Raw genomic sequence first — 25,561 nt, forward strand, 5'->3', positions numbered from 1 at the left:
ACTTATACCATAATGTACATCTGGATCAGGACAGTATCAGAACCTTTGCCAAGGACCTAAAAGATGCAACACTTGGCAGGGACCCACAACCCACCACCACAGCAGCAGAGGCCCCCCGCTCCACTTTCTGAAACAACAGTTCCTCCACCATCCCCAGGAGAGAAGAGCCAGACACGGCTTATTACAGCACAGCTCTACTAGATCAGGCCCATCACAACACAGCTCTACCAGACCCATCACAACACAGCTCTACTAGACCAGACCCATCACAACACAGCACAGATTTACCAGACCCATCACAACACAGCTCTATTAGACCAGACCCATCACAACACAGCTCTACCAGACCAGGCCCAACACAGCACAGATTTACCAGACCCATCACAACACAGCTCTACTAGACCAGACCCATCACAACACAGCTCTACTCGACCAGACCCATCACAACACAGCTCTATTAGACCAGACCCATCACAACACAGCTCTACTAGACCAGGCCCATCACAACACAGCTCTACTAGACCAGGCCCATCACAACACAACTCTACTAGACCAGGCCCATCACAACACAGCTCTACTAGACCAGGCCCATCACAACACAGCTCTACTAGACCCGGCCCATCACAACACAGCTCTACTAGACCAGACCCATCACAACACAGCTCTACTAGACCAGGCCCATCACAACACAGCTCTACTAGACCAGACCCATCACAACACAACACAGCTCTACTAGACCCGGCCCATCACAACACAACACAGCTCTACTAGACCAGACCCATCAGAACACAACACTTTCTCCTTTACTGTGAGAAATATTCCTCACCAAGAGATTCATTATTCACAGATATTACTACATTTATTCCAAATTTTAACTTATTAAACCCAGAGGAAAAACTAAAAATACTCATGGGCGAAGGAGCAACGGCTCCTCTTGCAGCCAAATATGTATTAGCCTGCCATAGCCTGAGGGACACTGAATAATAACATCTGCATAGTAAACAGTAACTTACTTATTATTACTATTATTGTTATTACTATTATCTCTAATATTATTGAGAGAGAGACAGAGAGACCGACCATGTGAGAGAGAGAGAGAGACCGTGAGAGAGAGTGCAAGAGACACCGACCGTGTGAGAGACCGACCGTGAGCGAGACACCGACAGTGTGAGAGAGAGACACCGACCGTGAGAGCGCGAGAGAGACACCGACCGTGAGAGAGCGATAGAGAGACACCGACCGTGTGAGAGACCGACCGTGAGCGAGACACCGTGAGAGCGCGAGAGAGAGAGACACCGACCGTGAGAGCGCGAGAGAGAGAGACACCGACCGTGAGAGAGCGAGAGAGAGAGAGACTGTGAGAGAGAGAGACACTGTGAGAGAGAGCAAGAGAGAGACACCGTGAGAGAGAGAGAGCGAGAGAGAGACACCGTGAGAGAGAGAGAGCGAGCGAGCGACACCGTGAGAGAGAGAGAGAGCGAGAGACACCGTGAGAGAGAGAGCAAGAGAGAGAGAGAGCGAGCAAGAGAGAGAGAGAGCAAGAGAGAAACACCATGAGAGAGAGAGAGCAAGAGAGAGACACCGTGAGCGAGCGAGAGAGAGACACCGTGAGCGAGCGAGAGAGAGACACCGTGAGCGAGCGAGAGAGAGACACCGCGAGCGAGAGAGACACCGCGAGCGAAAGAGACACCGCGAGCGAAAGAGACACCGCGAGCGAAAGAGACACCGCGAGAGAGAGACACCGCGAGAGAGAGACACCGCGAGAGAGAGACACCGTGAGAGAGCGAGAGACACCGTGAGAGAGCGAGAGACACCGTGAGAGAGCGAGAGACACCGTGAGCGAGAGTGAGAGAGAGACCGAGAGTCCGAGAAAGAGAGGGAGAGTCCGAGAAAGAGAGGGAGAGACCGAGAAAGAGAGAGAGAGACCGAGAAAGAGAGAGAGAGACCGAGAAAGAGAGAGAGAGACCGAGAAAGAGAGAGAGAGACCGAGAAAGAGAGAGAGACCGATAAACTGTCACAGGCAATTAGACTTTAGTGCCAGAGCAGCAGACAGCTGTGGGTTAACCATCTACCTGTGGGTTGGACTGTGTCAGCTGAATAAACCACTGTGTATGTGTTTTTCAGACAGACAGAGAGTGGCAGGGACAGACAGGCAGAGAGAGTGGCAGGGACAGACAGGCAGAGAGAGTGGCAGGGACAGACAGACAGAGAGAGTGGCAGGGGCAGACAGACAGAGAGAGTGGCAGGGACAGACAGGCAGAGAGAGTGGCAGGGACAGACAGACAGAGAGAGTGGCAGGGACAGACAGGCAGAGAGAGTGGCAGGGACAGACAGGCAGAGAGTGTGGCAGGGAGAGACAGACAGAGAGAGTGGCAGGGGCAGACAGACAGAGAGAGTTGCAGGGACAGACAGACAGAGAGAGTTGCAGGGACAGACAGACAGAGAGAGTGGCAGGGACAGACAGACAGACAGAGAGAGTGGCAGGGACAGACAGACAGACAGACAGAGAGAGTGGCAGGGACAGACAGACAGACAGAGAGAGTGGCAGGGACAGACAGACAGAGAGAGTGGCAGGGACAGACAGACAGAGAGAGTGGCAGGTGTACTTTAAGCAGTGCGAGGTAGTAAAAATGATGGATGTTGAAAAAGTGCACACTCATTCCTATTGTGTTTTTGCGAGGGAGGGTGAAAGTGAGAGAGAAAGAGCCTGCAAGAGAGGGGGAGGGGGATAAACTCACTCAGGTTGTGGTTGTCCTTCTTCTGTCTCTCTTTGGCCATTGCACGGGTTTCTGCATTGACAAAAACAACAAGCAATGAACTAACACTGTCCCCAAAGTGTGTATAGTGAGTGTGATTTCTGTATATAGTTTGGGGTCATAGAGTTTGAAAATCATGTTAGAGGCTCACTTTAACCAAATTCATTGAGATTTAGTTTATGCATGGATACAGTATTTCCCCCAATCGTTAGTTAATTATCTTAATTTACGAATTGAATTCAAACTCAGCACAAATTACATGAAATCGTCCCCTCACTCTAGAGAAAAATATACCCCTGGTAGCCATGTATTTGGAACTATCTAATCCTTCGGTTTTTAGTCTGCTGGTTTCCATTCATTACTTAGCATCTGATTCACACCTGGGAAACCAGGTGGGGAAAACATTTGGCCTGCAGGTCTGTCTCTGATTGGTTACCATGTTTCTGAAAGCTGTAAATGTCTGAGAGCTGTCTGCTTGTTTGCTGTGTCTAAGCTCGTCTCTGATTGGTTGCCGTGGCTGTGATTGGTCTTACCCGTCAGCTCTCGTTTGATGGCCAGGTTGGCAGGGCAGGAATTGCTTGTCATTGCGATGGATTGACCGGTCATCCCAGGGCCCGTGTACACGTCCAGGTGACTGCTGGACAGAGGCAGCTGGGGAGGACACACAAATCAGAATGAGCAACACAACCTACATTTCACTCTATAATCTCAATAAGAGTATTTAGGGTGACTCTCTTTGTGAGATTGGAATCCAGGAGAAACAAGACTATCAATACATTTGTCCTAGAAAATATTGTAGGGTTAAGCAGGGGTTATATGAAGTACTAGTCAATTAATCTATCATCAAGTTCAACGAAGAATGGGTTCAAACAATGAACCAAGCACATCCTTTAGATGGAGAAACGATAGTTAGATACAGTATACTGTCCTTACCAGACACCCTATTTTCAAGGCAGTTAGGACCCCACTTTAAGCCCTTGTGGTTGGGTGATTGCCTGATACACAACAACATTCAGGAAACCATGCATGAACAAAACCTAGGAACATCTTAAAAACAAGGCTGGAAACCTCAAGGGTCGAGGCCAAACTCCTTTTTCCATAAACTTCACTGAGATCACCCTCAATTACCTTAGAGAGAGCGAGACAGAGTGAGAGTAGACAGAGCGAGCGAGCGAGAGTAGACAGACAGAGAGAGCGAGCGAGAGTAGACAGACAGAGCGAGCGAGCGAGAGTAGACAGACAGAGCGAGCGAGCGAGAGTAGACAGACAGAGCGAGCGAGCGAGAGTAGACAGACAGAGCGAGCGAGCGAGCGAGAGTAGACAGACAGAGCGAGCGAGAGAGCGAGAGTAGACAGACAGAGCGAGCGAGAGAGCGAGAGTAGACAGACAGAGCGAGCGAGAGAGCGAGAGTAGACAGACAGAGCGAGCGAGAGAGCGAGAGTAGACAGACAGAGCGAGCGAGAGAGCGAGAGTAGACAGACAGAGCGAGCGAGAGAGCAGACAGAGCGAGCGAGCGAGAGAGCAGACAGAGCGAGCGAGCAGACAGCGAGCGAGCGAGCAAGCGAGCAGACAGAGCGAGCGAGCAGACAGAGCGAGCGAGAGAGCAGACAGAGCGAGCGAGCGAGTGAGAGAGCAGACAGAGCGAGCAGACAGAGCGAGCGAGAGAGAGAGCAGACAGAGCGAGCGAGAGAGCAGAGAGAGCGAGCGAGTGAGCAGACTGAGCGAGCAGACAGAGCGAGAGAGCAGACAGAGCGAGCGAGAGAGAGAGCAGACAGAGCGAGCGAGCGAGCAGACAGAGCGAGAAAGAGAGAGAGTAGACAGAGAGAGAGAGAGACAGAGCGAGAGAGAGAGTAGACAGAGCGAGAAAGAGAGAGAGTAGACAGAGAGAGAGAGAGTAGACAGAGCGAGAGAGAGAGTAGACAGAGCGAGAGAGAGAGAGTAGACAGAGAGAGAGAGAGTAGACAGAGAGAGAGAGAGAGAGTAGACAGAGCAAGAGAGAGAGAGAGAGTAGACAGAGAGAGAGAGAGAGAGTAGACAGAGAGAGAGAGAGAGTAGACAGAGAGAGAGAGAGAGAGAGAGAGTAGACAGAGCGAGAAAGAGAGAGAGTAGACAGAGCGAGAGAGAGAGTAGACAGAGCGAGAGAGAGAGTAGACAGAGCGAGAGAGAGAGAGAGTAGACAGAGAGAGAGAGAGTAGACAGAGAGAGAGAGAGAGAGAGAGTAGACAGAGCGAGAAAGAGAGAGTAGACAGAGCGAGAAAGAGAGAGTAGACAGAGAGAGAGAGAGAGTAGACAGAGAGAGAGAGAGAGAGAGTAGACAGAGCGAGAGAGAGAGTAGACAGAGCGAGAGAGAGAGAGAGAGAGAGAGTAGACATAGCGAGAGTAGACAGAGCGAGAGAGAGTAGACAGAGAGAGAGAGAGAGAAGACAGAGAGAGAGAGAGAAGACAGAGCGAGAGAGAGAGAAGACAGAGCGAGAGAGAGCAGACAGAGCGAGCGAGAGAGAGCAGACAGAGCGAGCGAGAGAGAGCAGACAGAGCGAGCGAGCGAGAGAGAGCAGAGAGAGCGAGCGAGAGAGAGAGCAGACAGAGCGAGCGAGAGAGAGCAGACAGAGCGAGCGAGAGAGAGAGCAGACAGAGCGAGCGAGAGAGAGAGCAGACAGAGCGAGCGAGAGAGAGAGCAGACAGAGAGAGCGAGCGAGAGAGCAGACAGAGCGAGCGAGCGAGAGAGCAGACAGAGCGAGCGAGAGAGAGAGCAGACAGAGCGAGCGAGAGAGAGAGCAGACAGAGCGAACGAGCGAGAGAGCAGACAGAGCGAGCGAGCGAGAGAGCAGACAGAGCGAGCGAGCGAGAGAGCAGACAGAGCGAGCGAGCGAGAGAGCAGACAGAGCGAGCGAGAGAGAGAGCAGACAGAGCGAGCGAGAGAGAGAGCAGACAGAGCGAGCGAGAGAGAGTAGACAGAGCGAGAGAGAGAGAGAGCAGACAGAGCGAGTGAGAGAGAGCAGACAGAGCGAGTGAGAGAGAGCAGACAGAGCGAGTGAGAGAGTAGACAGAGCGAGAGAGAGAGTAGACAGAGCGAGAGAGAGAGTAGACAGAGCGAGAGAGAGAGTAGACAGAGCGAGAGAGAGAGTAGACAGAGCGAGAGAGAGAGTAGACAGAGCGAGAGAGAGAGAGTAGACAGAGCGAGAGAGAGAGAGAGAGAGAGTAGACAGAGCGAGAGTAGACAGAGCGAGAGAGAGAGTAGACAGAGCGAGAGAGAGAGAGAGTAGACAGAGCGAGAGAGAGAGAGTAGACAGAGCGAGAGAGAGAGAGTATAGACAGAGCGAGAGAGAGAGGGTATAGACAGAGCGAGAGAGAGAGTATAGACAGAGCGAGAGTGAGAGAGAGAGTATAGACAGAGCGAGAGTGAGAGAGTATAGACAGAGCGAGAGAGAGAGAGTATAGACAGAGCGAGAGAGAGAGAGTATAGACAGAGCGAGAGAGAGAGAGTATAGACAGAGCGAGAGAGAGAGAGTATAGACAGAGCGAGAGAGAGTATAGACAGAGCGAGAGAGAGAGAGTATAGACAGAGCGAGAGAGAGAGAGTATAGACAGAGCGAGAGAGAGAGAGTATAGACAGAGCGAGAGAGAGAGAGTATAGACAGAGCGAGAGAGAGAGAGAAGACAGAGCGAGAGAGAGAGAGTATAGACAGAGCGAGAGAGAGAGAGTATAGACAGAGCGAGAGAGAGAGAGAAGACAGAGCGAGAGAGAGAGAGTATAGACAGAGCGAGAGAGAGAGAGTATAGACAGAGCGAGAGAGAGAGAGTATAGACAGAGCGAGAGAGAGAGAGTATAGACAGAGCGAGAGAGAGAGAGAAGACAGAGCGAGAGAGAGAGAGAGAAGACAGAGCGAGAGAGAGAGAAGACAGAGCGAGAGAGAGAGTAGACAGAGCGAGAGAGAGAGTAGACAGAGCGAGAGAGAGAGAGTAGACAGAGCGAGAGAGAGAGAGAGAGAGAGTAGACAGAGCGAGAGTAGACAGAGCGAGAGAGAGAGTAGACAGAGCGAGAGAGAGAGAGAGTAGACAGAGCGAGAGAGAGAGAGTAGACAGAGCGAGAGAGAGAGAGTATAGACAGAGCGAGAGAGAGAGGGTATAGACAGAGCGAGAGAGAGAGTATAGACAGAGCGAGAGTGAGAGAGAGAGTATAGACAGAGCGAGAGTGAGAGAGTATAGACAGAGCGAGAGAGAGAGAGTATAGACAGAGCGAGAGAGAGAGAGTATAGACAGAGCGAGAGAGAGAGAGTATAGACAGAGCGAGAGAGAGAGAGTATAGACAGAGCGAGAGAGAGAGAGTATAGACAGAGCGAGAGAGAGAGAGTATAGACAGAGCGAGAGAGAGAGAGTATAGACAGAGCGAGAGAGAGAGAGTATAGACAGAGCGAGAGAGAGAGAGTATAGACAGAGCGAGAGAGAGAGAGAAGACAGAGCGAGAGAGAGAGAGTATAGACAGAGCGAGAGAGAGAGAGTATAGACAGAGCGAGAGAGAGAGAGAAGACAGAGCGAGAGAGAGAGAGTATAGACAGAGCGAGAGAGAGAGAGTATAGACAGAGCGAGAGAGAGAGAGTATAGACAGAGCGAGAGAGAGAGAGTATAGACAGAGCGAGAGAGAGAGAGTATAGACAGAGCGAGAGAGAGAGAGAAGACAGAGCGAGAGAGAGAGAGAAGACAGAGCGAGAGAGAGAGAAGACAGAGCGAGAGAGAGAGAGAAGACAGAGTGAGAGAGAAGACAGAGCGAGAGAGAGAGAAGACAGAGCGAGAGAGAGAGAAGACAGAGCGAGAGAGAGAGAGAAGACAGAGTGAGAGAGAAGACAGAGCGAGAGAGAGAGTAGACAGAGCGAGAGAGAGAGAGTAGACAGAGCGAGAGAGAGAGAGTAGACAGAGCGAGAGAAGACAGAGCGAGAGAGAGAGAGAGAGAGAGAGAGAGTAGACAGAGTGAGAGAGAGAGAGAGAGCGAGAAAGGGAGAGTAGAATAGACAAACGAGCAGTCAGTGTCTCATGAGTTTTATGGCATCATATTGTGGGTAACCCTGGTTAGCCCTCTGAGCCAGATCAAACGTTATAAACACACAGTATGTTACATGTGTAGTGACTGGCTATAAAGAGAAGATAGCAGAAGATCTCAGGCCAATATCACACCTGGAAAATACTGCCTCTGCTCTGACATACACACAATCATCCCTTCTCTCTTATCTCTGTATGGCTTGATTCAATTCAATTCAAGGGCTTTATTGGCATGGGAAATATGTTTACATTGCCAAAGCAAGTGAAATAGATAAACAAAAGTTAACAATAATAATGAACAGTAAATATTACTCACAAAAGTTCCAAAAGAATAAAGACATTTCAAATGTCATATTATGTCTATATACAGTGTTGTAATGATGTGCAAATAGTTAAAGTACAAAAGGGAAAATAAATAAACATATGGGTTGTATTTACAATGGTGTTTGTTCTTCAATGGTTGCCCTTTTCTTGTGGCAGCAGGTCCAAAATCTTGCTGCTGTGATGGCACACTGTAGTATATCACCCAATTCTTTGTGGGTCTGTGTAATCTGAGGGAAATGTGTGTCTCTAATATGGTCATACATTTGGCAGGAGGTTAGGAAGTGCAGCTCAGTTTCCACCTCATTTTGTGGACATTGTGCACATGGCCTGTCTTCTCGAGAGCCAGGTCTGCCTTCGGCGGCATTTCTCAATGGCAAGGCTATGCTCACTGAGTCTGTACATAGTCAAAGCTTTCCTTAAGTTTGGGTCAGTCACAGTGGTCAGGTATTCTGCCACTGTGTACTCTCTGTTTAGGGCCAAATAGCATTTGAGTTCTGTGTTTTGGTCAATTCTTTCCAATGTGTCAAGTAATTATCTTTTTGTTTTCTCATGATTTGGTTGGGTCTAATTGTGTTGCTGTGCTGGGGCTCTGTGGGGTGTGTTTGTGAACAGAGCCCCAGGACCAGCTTGCTTAGGGGGCTCTTCTCCAGGTTCATTTCTCTGTAGGTGATGGCTTTGTTATGGAAGGTTTGGGAGTAGCTTCCTTTTAGGTGGTTGTAGAATTTAACAGCTCTTTTGATTTTGGAAAGCAGGTATTGGCCTAATTCTGCTCTGCATGCCTTATTTGGTGTTTTATGTTGTACATGGAGGATATTTTTGCAGAATTCTGCATGCAGAATCTCAATTTGGTGTTTGTCCCATTTAGTGAATTGTTGGTTGGTGAGCGGACCCCAGACCTCACAACAGTGAAGGGCAATGGGTTCTATAACTGATTAAAGTATTTTTAGCCAGATGGTGCTGCAGACTGTTCTAGTGCCCTCGCTCATTGATATATACGGTGAAGAGGATGGGGCTTAAGCTGCATCCCTGTCTCACCCCCCGGCCCTGTGGAAAGAAATGTTAAACGCACACTTGTTGTTTGTGTACATGGATTTTATAATGTCGTATATTTTCCCCCCCAACATCATTTCCCAATTTGTATAGCAGACCCTCATGCATGAGCATGAGAAGACTTTGCCTTTGTTTTGGTTTGTTTGCTTGTCAATTGGGGTGTGAAGGGTGAATTATGTGGTCCGTCGTACGTTATTAATGCCTAGCCAGATGTAAAATGTTCCTGTTTATACTAATTTAATAGAGTGGGTTAGATCTGCTCTATACCAAATTAGCGTAAGACCTGAGTCTCTTCCCTGTTTCACACCTGGTAGTTTGATGGTTGGGACTACCAGCTCTCTGTAACCTAGAGGGCAACCAGTGGGTCCGTCTCCTCTATACCATGTTTCTTGTAGGATGACAATGTCTGTATTTCCAATTGCTTTGATGAAGTCTGGATTCCTGCTCTTTAGGCCAAAGGCAGATGACCTTGTACATTCCATGATGAGATCGTAAAAGCTTTGTGTTCCATAGTGTCTAGTGTTGGTTTTGTGTGGTTTAGGTCTGGACCATCACAGTAGGTGAGAGTAGAGCATGTTGAGCATCTGACACATACCTCTTGGGTTGCAGGATGGGGCTTGGGCAGGTGTAATAGTGGGGCTTGGGCCTGTTTCTCTGCTCACGGCCTGAGCATACAGTATGTCCTGTTGTCATGTTGAGGTCATTGCCGCAGTGTGCATGGGGTGGGCAGAAGGGGCATAGGTCTGTTATGGGGGAGCCTATACAGGGTGTGTCCAGGGTTTGCTTTGTCTTAGCTGGTTGGGGTGTGGCTGGTGATGCTGTGGTCTGGGTGTGGTCCTTCGGGAGGGGGGTCTTGCAGGTCTGGGTGTCCGTTGCTCTGTGGCTCCTGTGTGAGGTGCTGGAGCTACGGTTGAGGGTGACGTCCTTCAGGGTCCTGGCAAAAGTTGGGATTGCTGCCTTGTAGAGGTGGACCTGGTCGTAAAGGCTGTTCAAGTCCAGGGTGGAGTGGTGGGGCAGGGATACGTTAGGTTTTGAGGCACTGTCTGGTGGCAGGTCAAAGTCTTTTTGTGGATTCTCTGACCCCATCTGTAACCCAGCATCTGTGTGGAAGACTAGCGGTGTCCTCTGTATAAGTTCTGAAGCAGTCCCTATGGCTACTACTAGTCAACGTCCCTCATGAGGGATTGGTGATGAAACGTGCTGGTTTACAATAATAGAAAAACTTGAGGATGTTGATGAATGTCTATTCTACAATACTAATGAGGCTTGACAGATAAGAGAGCCAGATACCTTATCATTGAGACAACTGAAGTGCAGCCAGGTGTCTCACACACATAGTAAAACTACAGGCTATGTGGATCGAGACCTCAGATCTACACTGATCAAAGGGATATCCCATCATCAGTAGGGTCTTCCTCTCCTTTATCAAACCAGGGACATGCAGTTAAGTTAGGTGAAACCCTCTCCTCACCTTTCCTCGCCCCCTCTCAACCAAAATGCTTTAGTCTCAAACCACTGACTCTTGCTGTCTCACATCGCCCACACACACACACAGAGAGAGAAACGATCCATTTTATAACAAACTTTCTCTCACACACATTCAGACCCAGCTCAGTCATGCTTAGTATTCTCTCGGCGGCATTCCCAAGATTTCCTTAAACTCCCAGATTCCACAGAGTTTACCGCGATAATCCTGGTCACAGATTAGCAGATGAGTTTCATTCATCAGGGGGAAAACTCTGTGTTTAAGAAAAGCTAACGAGGCGAGAACCTCCAAAAACAGAGAGGAGATGTGTAAGGTAACTAACATAAGTCCTGAGGGATCTCATTATACACATCTCAGCAGAGCACAGGGACCACAGGGACCAGACAGAGACAGAGAGAGACCAAGAGAAAGAACAGCAGAACTATTTAGAGGCCTGTATATTAAATCAGACTACACCAAACAAAAAATACTGGGGCAACATCTGGGGCAACATTGTAGCAACCACCATCAATAGTCCCTCCAGAGAGCTGCATTCATGCACGGAGCCACTATCACACACACACACACACACACACACACTATACCACTGTCCCTGTGTGCAAATCAGAGTTCCATATGGCTCAACTTAGCTCCCTGAGAGCCAATCAATAGTAAAATAACAATCTAATCAATGACTATGAGATTGAGTATCATCACACACACTGAGTAATCAAGAGCCAATCAACTGAAGCATGAGCACCAAGAGATAAACCCAGAGAATGCCATTCTATTCCACTCAGATGCATTGTGCATAAACACACACAGAGAGGGGCTGAGGGAGCTGGGCCAAAGAGAGGCCAGCAGCGACCTTCATGCTGGACAATTAACATCCTATTGTGTGTCTAATCTCTTATGGCCGAGCATGTCCCCCACTGGAAGTTTGCCCACAGTGGTAGGGCTCAGTTCAACCGCTACCATATCAAAGAGCTGCTCCCTCTCAGCCTCCAGCCCCAGGCGCCCGAGGGCTAGGCTCATCCCCTAATCAGAGACCTGATGCTGGGAGTTAGAGCTGACCCCCTGCCCCGGCTCCAGCCCCAGCCCTCACCAACCCCAGAGGGGGGTGCAGGGGGGCATAACTCTAACTAGCCTTCCTCAATACTGACCAAGATGGGCGAACAAACACACAAATCTTATATTCCCCAGCCACACATAGATCACACAAATGCACACACGCACACACACAGTAAAACGCAGACTTCTTACCAGTTGGATCTGTTCCCCGTCTATCATCTCCACGATGGCATACGTCTTATTCATCTCCTTCATCCTTCCTTCTGTGGGCCTGTGCGCTCTCACTCTCTTACTCTGTCTCTCACACACTCTCTCTCTCTAACACTTACTTGCGCACTCACTCCAGCCCTCAGAGACTAACCTCCGTCTCACCAAATCCCTCTCTCTTCTACCTCTCCACACCGCTTAAGTGAACTTTCCCCTAACTGGACTTTCAGCCTGTTTTTCCCTCTCACAAATGACCCTCATCCCCTGTTCCCCTCCTTCTCCTCCTCCTCCCTTTCTGAATGCCTTGTAAACAAGTTGAACTCTAACTGGCGGTGGTTTAATTGTTAATTCGGAGCCATTCCTTTAAACACAGAGCTCTGTGCTTCTGCTCTAAGATGGACACTCTTGGACCACTGCATTTTTTTAGGACTACGAATGCCTATCTTGGTCTCTGAAACCACAGCACTTCACATCAATAATTTAAATCAATGAAATACTTAGATTCCTTTAAGCCAACTGAAGGTTTCCCCTGGGGTGGGAAGGCAGCAGCAGACAGCTGATTGAAGCCACTATAGATCAGCAGTTATTCATTAAACACTGAGGAACAAACAGCCACAGGCCAAATGCCCCCCAGTCAACATCAAATATCAGCCATTTTGAAGTTTGGGAAGTTTCATGCAACAGCAGCAACAACAATAACAGTAGCAAAACAGCAACGGTAGTTTTAAGATGGGACACAAACACACGGAGGAGCCTGTAGCTAAAGAAGGAGGGATTCTGATAAACGGAACAAGGAGTCTCTTTCTCCTCTCAGAGCCCAGTCACAGCCTCAGTCCTGATGAGTCGGCATAATCACCCCATTGACTCACACAGGGAGGGGCGGACGTGGACCAAAAAAGACAAGAGGGGGTAAGACAGGGGTTAGAGGTAGATAAGGATAGAGGGATGAGAAGGGTAACAGGGGGACACAGACTCAGATATTTCACATTAAAATGTCTGTCAAACGAAAATCAACGACTGCAACGTTATACAAACCAGACAACCCCTCTGTTGAAGAAACGCACAAGGAGTACTTTTAACAATATTCACTTCATTTTACAAAAACACTAACATGAAGAACAGTGCAAATGCAAAGTTGGGTAACAGAATGACGGTTTGTTCTGTTTGTGCCGTCATTCTGTTACCAAACTTTGCATAGGCACTGTTCATGTTAATGTATTTTTGGAAAATCTTCAGTGGAAATTGTTAAATGTAGTCATTGTGCATAGAGTTGTATGGTTTGCTTGACTTTGCAATCACTGGTTTTGGTTTGACATACATTTTAAAGTTAAAGATCTGAGTGTCAGTGTCACTCAGTTACTGTGGAATTGCCCTAAAATATAAGTCTTATCTCAACACCCATTCACGTAACCCACCTTTTCCTTTACGTAAGCATTTCAACCCAGTTCAAGTGTTCAACCTTTGACAATCCCACCCAGGTGAAAATGCTGTTCTATAGGTAAGTAGTGACTGTATGGTTTAATACTTACAGTGTTGGACATCTGAAGAGGGTCAATATACTGCTGGATGTCATCATAGCTCGACTGCATGCTGATGATGTCATCGATGACCTCATCCATCTGTGCCAACAACGAGGGAAAAATTGTTAATATACATCTACATTAATATACATTTAGATCAGTGATACCAGAGAATATATTCAGACAGACTAAGGCAGCCATGTTGTGCATAGAGAGACGATCAACTTTATTATCACATAAGATGTGTTTCTTGCAGATACTGTAGGTGCTATACATTGGTGGATAAAGTGAGATTCCTATATAATATGGAATGCATTAACACTGAAGTGTGAAACAGCTCTCTGAAAAATGTGTTAGAACAGACAGGAAGTGAAGGGATCAACTCGGCTGAAAATCTGATTCCGTCCAGCAGGTGGCGTTTTTCGTTGTTTCGCCCACCATGCAAGGAGTTTTTGTATGGAGGTCAATGAGAGAATGTCGAATTTGGTCAACAAAGAAATTAATGGCTTATTTGCTACGTGAGGTTCATTCAGACATTTTTATCTAATAGAAGTTTCGTAATGCTTAAGTTGTTACGAGCGTACTGATACAAGTTGGACGTGTCATTCCGGCAACTTTGAGAAAAAACCTGTAATATCGGAGTTGTCTGGAGACGGCTATGCATATTCATGGCATGAGGCTAGTAGCATAGCATCTCTCTCCATTGAATACAGGCAACCTCCATCTCCAGACAACGCCAATATGAAGTGTTTTTTCTCAAAGTTGCCGTCAACAACCCTCATTGAATATTCAAAAAAGGATTACAATAATGAGACGTGTCCACCAACCCAAAGAAAGGATAGGAGGAAGCTAGACAGCCCCCCGTGCCACTTTGTGGACCACAACTCCCATTGTTTAGGGCGGAGAGCCCTCTATCTTGTCAGTATATCCATAATCTTTGGTTAAAATGAATTATGACGACGGTCACACTTCATTTGGATAGTCCCGACTTTCCATCTGTAGATGCTCTTCAGATGGTCATACTATCAACAAACTATCTGTTGATAAGCAACTACTTGCTAAGGTTAGGTTAAGAAGAAGGGTTAGGGTAAGGGTTAAGTTCAGGGTTAGGATAAGGTTAGTAGATAATCTGTAGTGCATCTTCAGATGGACTATCCAAATAAAGTGTTAATATGATGACTTGTACTATACACTTATCATTAACTTTTTATTGAACTTTCATTGACCACAATAAGCTTATCCTTCAATCTACAATATTACACCTTGGTTGGACTGCAACACACAGTACGTAATGGTCTATGTTTCTCTCTAACAGGATGTGAAATAGGTAACGTAGAGATGCGGTGTTGCAAAGGTGTCCATATTTATTTAAAAGTGTTCAACACTGATAGCCGGCGATGAATATTTACAAGATAAACAATAGACTTACTTGTCAAACAAAATAAACTGCACTAAGCCTAAAACAGGCTTACGCTGTCGCTTCCATAGCTATAACAGGTTGGGGGTAACCAGGCTCAAGCAGCCTCCCCACTGTCACCAAACCCAATCTACCCAGAAACACCAAAACAGGCACTTCTATCCTCTAAGCCCCTCCCTGGGACATATCCATGTCCAATGACAAGTAACCACATAACTGGTATACAAATGTAACTGGCTTACTCATAATGACCCCATTACATAAATCCTGTCTAAAACAGACGTGACCGCTTTCATGTACACCCTGTTAAACAGTCATTCTTACATGAATGGAACCGGCGAATGACGGCAACCCAGTAACATATAGCGGTGCACAAAGGAGCGCACGCTCCTGCCCCAGACAGGACACAAGGAGCACCGACACAACGTGGGAAGTATGAACAAAGGAAAGCATTAACAGAATGAAAAAGAGTCTCTAACTCGTGAGTGTTACGATGAATCTGTGCACAGAAACATCGTTTCACTCTGGAAGGTTAGAGACAGGAAAATAACCGCAATTTGTGTCGAACCGATTACATGAAAATAACTTTCCATACAAAAATGTCCCTACCGAACTGGACATGAACTATAAACAGTAACTTACTGCTTACAAAGGAGCTGAAGAATAATATAGTCATGTGCAGTATAATACTTCTAGAAATAAATGGCAAAATGCATAAGAGAAATAGCACGCTATTTCAATATAGGGCCTAATGGCAGATTAGACAGTGTGCATAAATCCATATCGTCACAGAGGACTTGAGCCTTTCGGCTCAGCAGTGTTGGTTAACTGTTCTGCTAACTGAGCGGGAGTTAAGGTTAACTAACGGTTCTGTTGTTTGTCTCTTGTAGTTGTGGGATGCACTTCTGAACTCTGCAGTTGGTGGTCTGCTCAGGTCTGTAGAAGATGCCGGTGCAGTTAAGCTGCATGCGTGTGTGTGTACCAAAGTCTGTGGGGTTCAAAGGGCCTTGCAGTGTCTGCTATCCCCTGTCATTCGTTAAACTCTAATTACTTTACCAAGGCCATAATGGAGCATTTAAAGTGCAATGACAATCAGAGCAAGTTAGTCTCAGTTAGCTAACACAGCGACCTTTGGGTGACACCTTTATAGAGCTGGCCATGAGTCTGTGGATGCCACCGAGATCAATAGCCAGTCTTCATACACACACAATTTCACACGCACAAACACACACACGAAAAGCAGAGATTTTAGAGGTGACATTGGCTCAGACCCAGCTCCCTCATAACAAGGTGCAATAAAAGTTATTATGTCTCCATAAACTGTGAAGAAAATAACATAATCCCTAAACCATATCTTTATACAGGCTGGTAATCAAAGTTGTATAGGAGATATTACAGGGTTATATATGTCAAATCCCACACATTTCTAGGATTTATGGACCAAGAGAATGTGTACATGCTTTATGACATGTCTTGTTGAGATCAGGTCAAAGGCCCTCAGAAACACAGTGAATTACAATACAACACTTTCTCAGATTATCACAGCTGAGACAGGTTTTTCTGTTAGTCTAGACATGACCTTTAGCACAAGAGCGTTTTCAAACACGCGTTTGTGTTCAGTGTGCGAGTGTATATCCGCGTTGTAATTGTGTGCAAGTCTTTTTGTGTGTAAAATCAAACTTTATTTGCCACGTGCCGAATACAACAAGTTTAGACTTTATCGTCAAATGCTTACTTAAAAGCCCTTAACCAACAGTGCAGTTCAAGAAGAAGAAAATATTTACCAAGTAGGCTTAAATAAAAAGTAACACAATAAGAATAATGAGGCTATATACAGGGGGCACCGGTACCGAGTCAGTGTGCAGGGATACAGGCTAGTTGAGGTAATCTGTACATGTAGGTGGGGGCGAAGTGACTATGCATAGGTAACAAACAAACAGCGAGTAGCAGCAGTGTATGGAGGGGGGGAGGTGTCAATGTAAATTGTCCAGTGGCGATTTTTATGAATTGTTCAGCAGTCTAATGGCTTGGGGGTAGAAGCTGTTGAGGAGCCTTTTGGTCCTAGACTTGGTGCTCCGGTACCGCTTGCCGTGCGGTAGCAGAGAAAACGGTCTATAACTCGGGTGACTGGAGTCTCTGACAATTTTATGGGCTTTCCTCTGACACCACCTATTATATAGGTCCTGGATGTCAGGAAGCTTGGCCCCAGTGATGTACTGATGTACTGGGGCACTACCCTCTGTAGCGCCTTACGGTCAGATGCCGAGCAGTTGCCATACCAGGTGGTGATGCAACCGGTCAGGATGCCCTCGATGGTGCAGCTGTAGAACCTTTTGAGGATCTGGGGACCCATGCCAAATCTTTTCAGTCTCCTGAGGGGGAAAAGGTTTTGTCGTGCCCTCTTCACGACTGTCTTGGTATGTTTGGACCATGATAGTTCGTTGGTGATGTGGACACCAAGGAACTTGAAACTCTCGACCCGCTCCACTACAGCCCCGTCGATGTTAATGGGGGCCTGTTCGGCCCGCCTTTTCCTATAGTCCACAATCAGCTTTTTGTGTCTGCATCTGTGTGTTTATGGACTGTTTTTATGCCAGCGGTCTCCAATTCAGTAGCTCTCCAGGATCGTTGAAGATCACTGTGTGTATGCAACAAGCTCCCAGTCTCATTGTAGAATTAGAAATTCATCCACGTTCTCCAAACATCAAATTCTGACGTGTTTTTGTTGCTCTGTTTCGTTCATTTTCTCCAAATGTCAAATTTCAAAGTTAAGGTTGAGTTTAGGCACTCATTATGAATAGTTAAGGGTTAAGGTTTGGGATAGGGTTAAAAACCAAAAATAAAATAAAAATCCACGACTGGTATTACACCCATCCACCATTCCAACTCACAATAGGGGTGTGAAAGTTTAAACGACATCGGGATCGTTAACGTTTAGAAAAAAATCCCTAACCTAAATTATATATATTTTTTTTTACATCACATTTTACAAAAAATTATCTAGTTAACACAAAACTACCACTAACAGGCACGATCATCATCATCATCATAAAGGGAAAAGTACAAATTAAACAAATACCTAATGCGAGGTGGATTTGAGCTACAGTGGCAGTAGAGATGCACCTGTTGCTGACAACAGTGTGATAAGAGACAGAGTGAGAAAATCACAGCGCTGATTACAGAAATGATTGCAGATGATTTGCAGCCATTGTCAATGGTAAAGGATGGTGGCTTCAATACCCTAACGGCATATCTAGAATCAGACTTGTTGGACGTCTATGAACATTCCGTCATAGATCACTACAACGATCCATCACATTGATGAGAAGTGGGACACGAAGTACGTACTGACAACTGAGAACATGGAGGAGAGGCACACAACGGAGACCCTAAAATGGTATTAATACCATTTTTGCTGAGTGGGTTTGGGACAGCAGTAAGGTTAGCACCATCTGTTAGTGTTTCCACTAGTTACCACAGCCACAATGTGAAAATTGGATATATCATAAAAATGAATGTAAACTGTTAACATTTTTTGGAGTCTTAATGTAAGGCTAGGGTTAGGCATAAGGATAGCAGTGTGGTTCATTTAATGGTTAAAGTTAGAATCACATTTTAAGAAGAACAATTGTAGAAATAGGCAGGCTTTATGACTTTGTGGCTATGGTAACTAGTGACGACCAGTAGGTAGGTATAATCCAGGACTGCGGTAGAATGAACTGCATCGCCCCCTAGCGGTCACATACAGAATCACATCTGAATTGTGAACTTGACATTTAAAAAAAAAAATAATAATTAAACATTGAAACGATTTAAAAAAATGCCGGTTTAAACTTTAAGCAAAATTGTACATTTGTCACATCCCTAATCCACAGCGCCCTAGCAAAACCTAATCCTACGTGACTAATAGTGCTCACCGCTGCCCCTAGTGGCTGGTTTTGAAGGCATTTCCCGACGTCCTCAGGACATGGATAAACGTCCAATTTCAACGCCAATCTGAATGACCTGGCTGGCGTAAAGATTACATCTGTGCGCACGTATGGATTGTATATGTGCACGTGTGTGTATAAGTACCTCGTGTACCTCGTTCTCATGGCTGGAGCTGATGTTGAGCATGGCCATGGGGCTGTTGGGGGCACTGTTTCCTGTGATGAGCTGCTCCGTACGGAGCAGGGGGGAGTGGTGGGGAGGGGGAGGGGAGGGCTGCACCACACCTGTTACTGCATGCACCGTCTGCACAGAGAGGAGAGAGGGAGAAGGAGTGTGTGTGTGTTGAAGAAAGAGGGAGGAAGGGAAAGAGGCACAGACAGACAGACAGACAGACAGACAGACAGACAGACAGACAGACAGACAGACAGACAGACAGACAGACAGACAGACAGACAGACAGACAGACAGACAGACAGACAGACAGACAGACAGACAGCGAGGTACCTGCTTGGTGGCATAGGTGGTGGAGAGGTACTCCTTCACCTGTTGTCTCTGGGACTGGCGGATGTGGTAGTCTGTAGGATTCTCCAAGTGAGTCTGGACCTGTACACACACAGGTAACACAGCACACCAAGGCTTAATCACGCAGTTCACATCAAACTGCTCATCATTTTAGGCATACATTAGTGAATTCTCTCTTAAACATGTTATTCAACATTGCGTACTGGTTGTCCATTGGGTATGACCCACAACAGTAGGCCTATGTTGTTCATGGAACCACAACACTGTTCCTGTAATCCTACAGTAGAGCCCATAGTAAAGCCCATAGTAAGTCCCCAGGCCTGACCAGGGGTGTAGGAGTAGTGTAGAGAATAGGGCAAGGGGGGTACTGTTATGGCTTGGCCTCATTCTTTCACATCAAAGAGCAGAGATCAGCGATTCCTTATGCTCCTACTACTCTAAGAGATGACCCCCCCCCCCCCCCCCCCCCACACACGTCAGATTGTATAACACACCACAGGGGTTATACTACCCTTTCAGTTTTTTGGAAAGATAAGCTTAAAATGGGCATGGCCTAATTGACTGAACAACCAAAAATACAGTTTAGCTTTCTTAATGAACCAGAAAACCAATAGCTATTTCTGGTTGCTTATCAAAATTAGCTGGCTAAGTCATTGATCCTGCTTTGTAGTATACCCCTCTAGATTATATCAAAATGGGCTGAAGTAGGCCTATTTACAGCCGTTAATAAGCTACGGTACTGATCAATTAGTGCGTGCCTATTTGTGTGTGTGTGTGTGTGTGGTGTGTGTGTGTGTGTGTGTGTGTGTGTGTGTGTGTGTGTGTGTGTGTATCCATGAGTAAGTGTGGGTGTGTTTATTTACAGTTGAATAACTGTCAGCTTAAAGAGTGTCAGTGACACGTTGCCATGGGCCCACAAGGACTAAACAGTAACCGCAACTATTGACATACCAAATGTCTCACTCAGAACAAATAAACTCCACATGCACTAAGTGAAAGGAATGGTAGACTGTCTTCAACCAACAACTGTCAACAGTACAGAGGTGGAGATATAGAGTGGAGCATTGCTCACTACTTGGAGGAAATTCATTTCAACACTGATGCATAGTTTTAAACACCCACCTTTGCCTCTCCTTACATTTACACACACACTTATACAGTATGAACCCACTACACAGACAGAAACAGAGAAACAGTGACAGAGCGACAGTGACAGAGCGACAATGACAGGAAGACCCGTATGTACACTCCACACGTATCTGTGGAATCAGGCAAAATGTCAGCTAACCTTTATCTCCTTGCCTCTGACATACAGTATCTTACTCTCCTGTCTGTCATCTCTCCACACACACACACACACCATGATGAAGACTGATTCTCCAGCACCCTACCTTGTTGCTGTTCCACCGCATTTTTCTCTTTCTATCTCTATCTCCCTCTGTTTTCTTCTCTCCGTCTTTGCTGAATCGACCTCTCTCCAGTCCAGTCCAGCTTGCAGCACTGATCCAGTCCTGATCACCTCCACTCCTCCCTGGGAGGTGCTCAGTGAGGCTGGCTGGCTGGCTGACCCTCAGCAACACGTGAGAGGATTACCCCTACTCCTAAATCCCCTTCTCTTGCTCTGCCTGAACCTCTCCCCTCTTTCTCTCTCCATTTTTCTATTCCCTAAATCTCCCCATTCTTTATCAACTCCAGTGTGCATTTTCTATTTCACAAATCCCCATTCTCTTTTTCACATATCCCCTCTCCATTCTTCATCTTCCATTTTCCCTTCTCTATCCCCTCTCCCCATCTCCCCTCTTGGCACAGTGCACTTCTAATGAATTTAAACGTGAATCCTAATTTAAGATTGGCACAATGTTTTCCCAAATCTCCTATTGACATCATTGCACGATTTAGGTGAAAGTCAGAATTATGTGCCTGTATCTCAAGCTAGTCAGTAGGTTAGGACCACTACAGTAGACCAGGCCGGGGCCAGGAGAGCTGTATTTGGGTGAGTTTGTGTTTGAGATGTGGTTGTGTATTGTGGATGTGGGTGTCTGTTTGATCTGCAGCAACAGCACAGCCCATATGAAACTTTCTTTAAGTTTTTCCGCCGATATCCTTCCTTCCCTCCCCTTGACCCTGCCTCCCTCCACCCTCTGATGTGGGTGTTGATTGAATGTGCACGATCCCAGAGAACAAAAACACATCTACTCTATATCTTACCTTGAGCACCTCAACAGGAACCTGCATGCTCTGGTAGTGTTGTGGAGCATTGATGGCAGGGCTGGGTGCAGGGGCAGACATACTCTGCTGTTGTATGTACTGCAGCGCCGCATTCTGCTGCAGTTGCCGCTCCCGCTGCTCCTCCTGCTGCAGCTGGTCTCGCATCAGCTGACAATACATACATCACTCAGTCAGTACATGAATCAGTCCGTCAGTCCATCCGTCCGTCCGTCAACACATCTGTCCGTCAGTCTGTCAGTCAACACATCCGTCCGTCAGGCAATCCGTCCATCAGTCAACACATTAGTCAGTCAGTCAACACATCAATCAATCCGTCCGTCAGCCAGTCAACACATCAGGCAATCCATCCGTCAGTCAACACGTCAGTCAGTCAGTCAACACGTCAGTCAGTCAACCCGTTCGTCCATCAACACTCCCATCCGTTCGTCCACACATCCGTCCATCCACACGTCAGTCCGTCCATCAACACGCCAGTCCGTCTGTCCGTCAACACAACAGTCAGTCAGTACGTCAGTCAGTTAAAATGTCAAGTCGGTCAGTCAGTCAGTCAACACATCAGTCAGTACGTCAGTCCGTCAGTCTGTCAGTCAACACATCCGTCCGTCAACACGTCCGTCCGTCAGGCAATCCGTCAACACATTAGTCAGTCAGTCAACACATCAATCAATCCGTCCGTCAGCCAGTCAACACATCACGCAATCCATCCATCAGTCAACACGTCAGTCAGTCAGTCAACCCGTTCGTCCGTCAACACTCCCATCCGTCCGTTCACACGTCAGTCAGTCCACACGTCAGTCAGTCCACACGTCAGTACGTCTGTCAACACGCCAGTCCATCCATCCGTCAACACAACAGTCAGTCAGTACGTCAGTCAGTTAAAACGTCAAGTCGGTCAGTCAGTCAGCCAACACATCAGTCAGTACGTCAGTCAGTCAACACATCAGTCAGTCGACACGTTAGTCAGTCGACACGTCCGTCAGTCAGTCAACACGTCCTTCAGTCAGTTTACACGTCCTTCAGTCAACACATCATTCAGTCAGTCAACACGCCAGTCAGTCAGTCAGTCAGTCAACACATCCGTCAGTCAGTCAACACATATACGTCAGTCAGTCAACACGTCAGTAAGTCAACACGTCACTCAGTCAGTACGTCACTCAGTCAGTCAACACGTCAGTAAGTCAACACATCACTCAGTCAGTCAGTACGTCAGTCAGTAGTCAGTCAACATGTCAGTCGGTCAGTACGTCAGTCAACACATCAGTCGGTCAGTACGTCAGTCAGTCAACACATCAGTCAGTCAACAAGTCACTCAGTCAGTACATCAGTCGGTCAACATGTCAGTCTGTCAGTACATCAATCAGTCAACACATCAGTCAGTCAGTCAACACGTCCGTCATTCAGTCAGCCAACACGTCCGTCCGTCCATCAGTCAGTCAACACGTCAGTCAGTCAACACATCTGTCAGTCAGTCAACACATCCGTCAGTCAGTCAACACATCCGTCAGTCAGTCAACACTTCCGTCAGTCAGTCAACACATCCGTCAGTCAGTCAACACATCCGTCAGTCAGTCAGTCAACACATCCGTCAGTCAGTCAGTCAACACATCCGTCCGTCCATCAGTCAGTCAACACTTCCGTCAGTCAGTCAACACATCCGTCAGTCAGTCAGTCAACACATCCGTCAGTCAGTCAGTCAACACAGCCGTCAGTCAGTCAGTCAACACATCCGTCAGTCAGTCAGTCAACACATCCGTCAGTCAATACGTCAGTCAGTCAATACGACAGTCAGTCAACACATCCATCAATCAGTCAACACATCCGTCAGTAAGTCAACATATCAGTCAGTCAGTCAACATATCAGTCAGTATGTCAGTCAGTCAGTACGTCAGTCAACACGTCAGTCAGTCAGTCAACACTTCCGATTGTCAGTCAGTCAACACATCCCTGTCAGTCAACACGTCCGTCAGTCAGTCAAACACGTCCGTCAGTCAGTCAACACGTCCGTCAGTCAGTCAACACGTCCGTCAGTCAGTCAACACGTCCGTCAGTCAGTCAACACGTCCGTCAGTCAACGTCAACACGTCAGTCAGTCAACGTCAACACGTCAGTCAGTCAACATCAACATGTCAGTCAACATCAACATGTCAGTCAACACATCAGTCAACACGTCAGTCAACACGCCAGTCAGTCAACACTTCAGTGAGTATGTCAGTCAACACGTCAGTCAGTCAGTCAGTCAACACGTCAGTCAGTACGTAAGTCAGTCAATCAACACTACAGTTAGTCAACACATCAGTCAGTCAACACCTCCGTCAGTCAGTCAACACATCTGTTTGTCAGTTAGTCAACATGTTAGTACGTCAGTTAGTCACCACGTCAGTACGTCAGTCAACACATCAATATGTCATACAGTCAACACGTCAGTACGTCAACAAGTCAGTCAGTATGTCAGTCAACAAGACAGTCAGTCAGTACATCAGTCAACAAGTAAGTCAGTAAGTACATCAGTCAACAAGTAAGTCAGTAAGTACATTAGTCAACACATCAGTCAGTCAAAACGTCTATCAGTATTTCAGTCAACACGTCTGGCAGTACGTACGTCAGTCAGTCTGTAGGTCAGTCAGCACGTCCGACAGTCAACAAGTCAGTCAGTACGTCAGTCAACAAGTCAGTCAGTACGTCAGTCAGTCAACACGTCAGTCAGTCAGTCAGTCAGTACTTCAGTCAGTCAGTCAACACGTCAGTCAGTCAGTCAACACGTCAGTCAGTACATCAGTCAACACATCCGTCAGTCGGTCAACACATCCATCAGTTGGTCAACACATCCGTCAGTCGGTCAGTCAACACATCCCTCAGTCAAAACGTCAGTCAGTCAGTCAACAAGTCAGTAGGTACATCAGGCAGTATGTTAGTCAACATATCAGTCAGTATGTCAGTCAACACATCCGTCAGTCAGTCAACACATCCATCAGTTGGTCAACACATCCGTCAGTCGGTCAGTCAACACATCCCTCAGTCAAAACGTCAGACAGTCAACATGTCAGTAGGTACATCAGTCAGTATGTTAGTCAACATATCAGTCAGTATGTCAGTCAACACATCCGTCAGTCAGTCAACACATCCGTCAGTCAGTCAACATGTCAGTAGGTACATCAGTCAGTATGTCAGTCAACACATCAGTCAGTATGTCAGTCAACACATCCGTCAGTCAGTCAGTCAACACATCTGTCAGTCAGTCAGTCAACACATCCGTCAGTCAGTCAGTCAACACATCCGTCAGTCAGTCAACACATCCGTCAGTCAGTCAACACATCCGTCAGTCAGTCAGTCAAAACATCCATCAGTCAGTCAGTCAACACATCCGTCAGTCAATACGTCAGTCAGTCAACACATCCATGAGTCAGTCAACACATCCATGAGTCAGTCAACACATCCATCAGCAAGTCAACATATCAGTCAGTCAACACGTCAGTCAGTCAGTCAACATATCAGTCAGTCAACATGTCAGTCAGTAAGTCAGTCAACACGTCAGTCAGTAAGTCAGTCAACACGTCAGTCAGTACATCAGTCAGTCAACACATCCGTCAGTCAACAGACAGTCAACACGTCAGTCACAGTCAACACGTCAGTCAGACAGTCAACACGTCAGTCAGACAGTCAACACGTCAGTCAGACAGTCAACACGTCAGTCAGACAGTCAACACGTCAGTCAGTCAACACATCAGTCAGTTAGTCAACACATCAGTCAGTGAGTCAACACGCAGTGAGTCTGTCAAAACGTCAGTAAGACAACACGTCAGTAAGTCAGTCAACATGTCAGTCAACACATCAGTCAGTCAGTCAACATGTCAGTAGTACATCAGTCAACACAACTCAACACATCAGTCATCACATCCGTCTGTCAGACAACACATCTGTCTGTCAGTCAACACGTCAGTCAGTCAACATGTCAGTCAGTCAGTCAACATGTCAGTAAGTCAGTCAACACAACCGTCAGTCAGTCAACACATCCATCAATCAGTCAACACATCCAGTC

General features: G+C 46.8%; 1 protein-coding gene across 3 annotated transcripts in view; it reads right to left on the bottom strand.

The window, feature by feature from the left end:
- The window catches only part of tfeb (transcription factor EB), a 138,767-nt gene that overhangs the window by 21,705 nt on the left and 91,501 nt on the right, over positions 1 to 25,561 (bottom strand). For 2 of the 3 annotated variants that reach the window (XM_014166986.3, XM_082967448.1), the window contains exons 4-9: positions 21,505 to 21,672; positions 19,279 to 19,377; positions 18,919 to 19,077; positions 13,437 to 13,526; positions 3,290 to 3,407; positions 2,739 to 2,789 (exon numbers count right to left, since the gene is read on the bottom strand). In XM_014166986.3, coding sequence (XP_014022461.1) covers positions 2,739 to 2,789; positions 3,290 to 3,407; positions 13,437 to 13,526; positions 18,919 to 19,077; positions 19,279 to 19,377; positions 21,505 to 21,672 — 685 coding nt within the window. The remainder of the gene's footprint in view (positions 1 to 2,738; positions 2,790 to 3,289; positions 3,408 to 13,436; positions 13,527 to 18,918; positions 19,078 to 19,278; positions 19,378 to 21,504; positions 21,673 to 25,561) is intronic. The other variant, XM_014166987.3, reaches the window with a different exon arrangement.

This window comes from Salmo salar, chromosome 22 (genome assembly GCF_965601325.2).
Source record: "Salmo salar chromosome 22, fSalSal1, whole genome shotgun sequence".
Classification (NCBI taxonomy): Eukaryota; Metazoa; Chordata; class Actinopteri; order Salmoniformes; family Salmonidae; genus Salmo; species Salmo salar.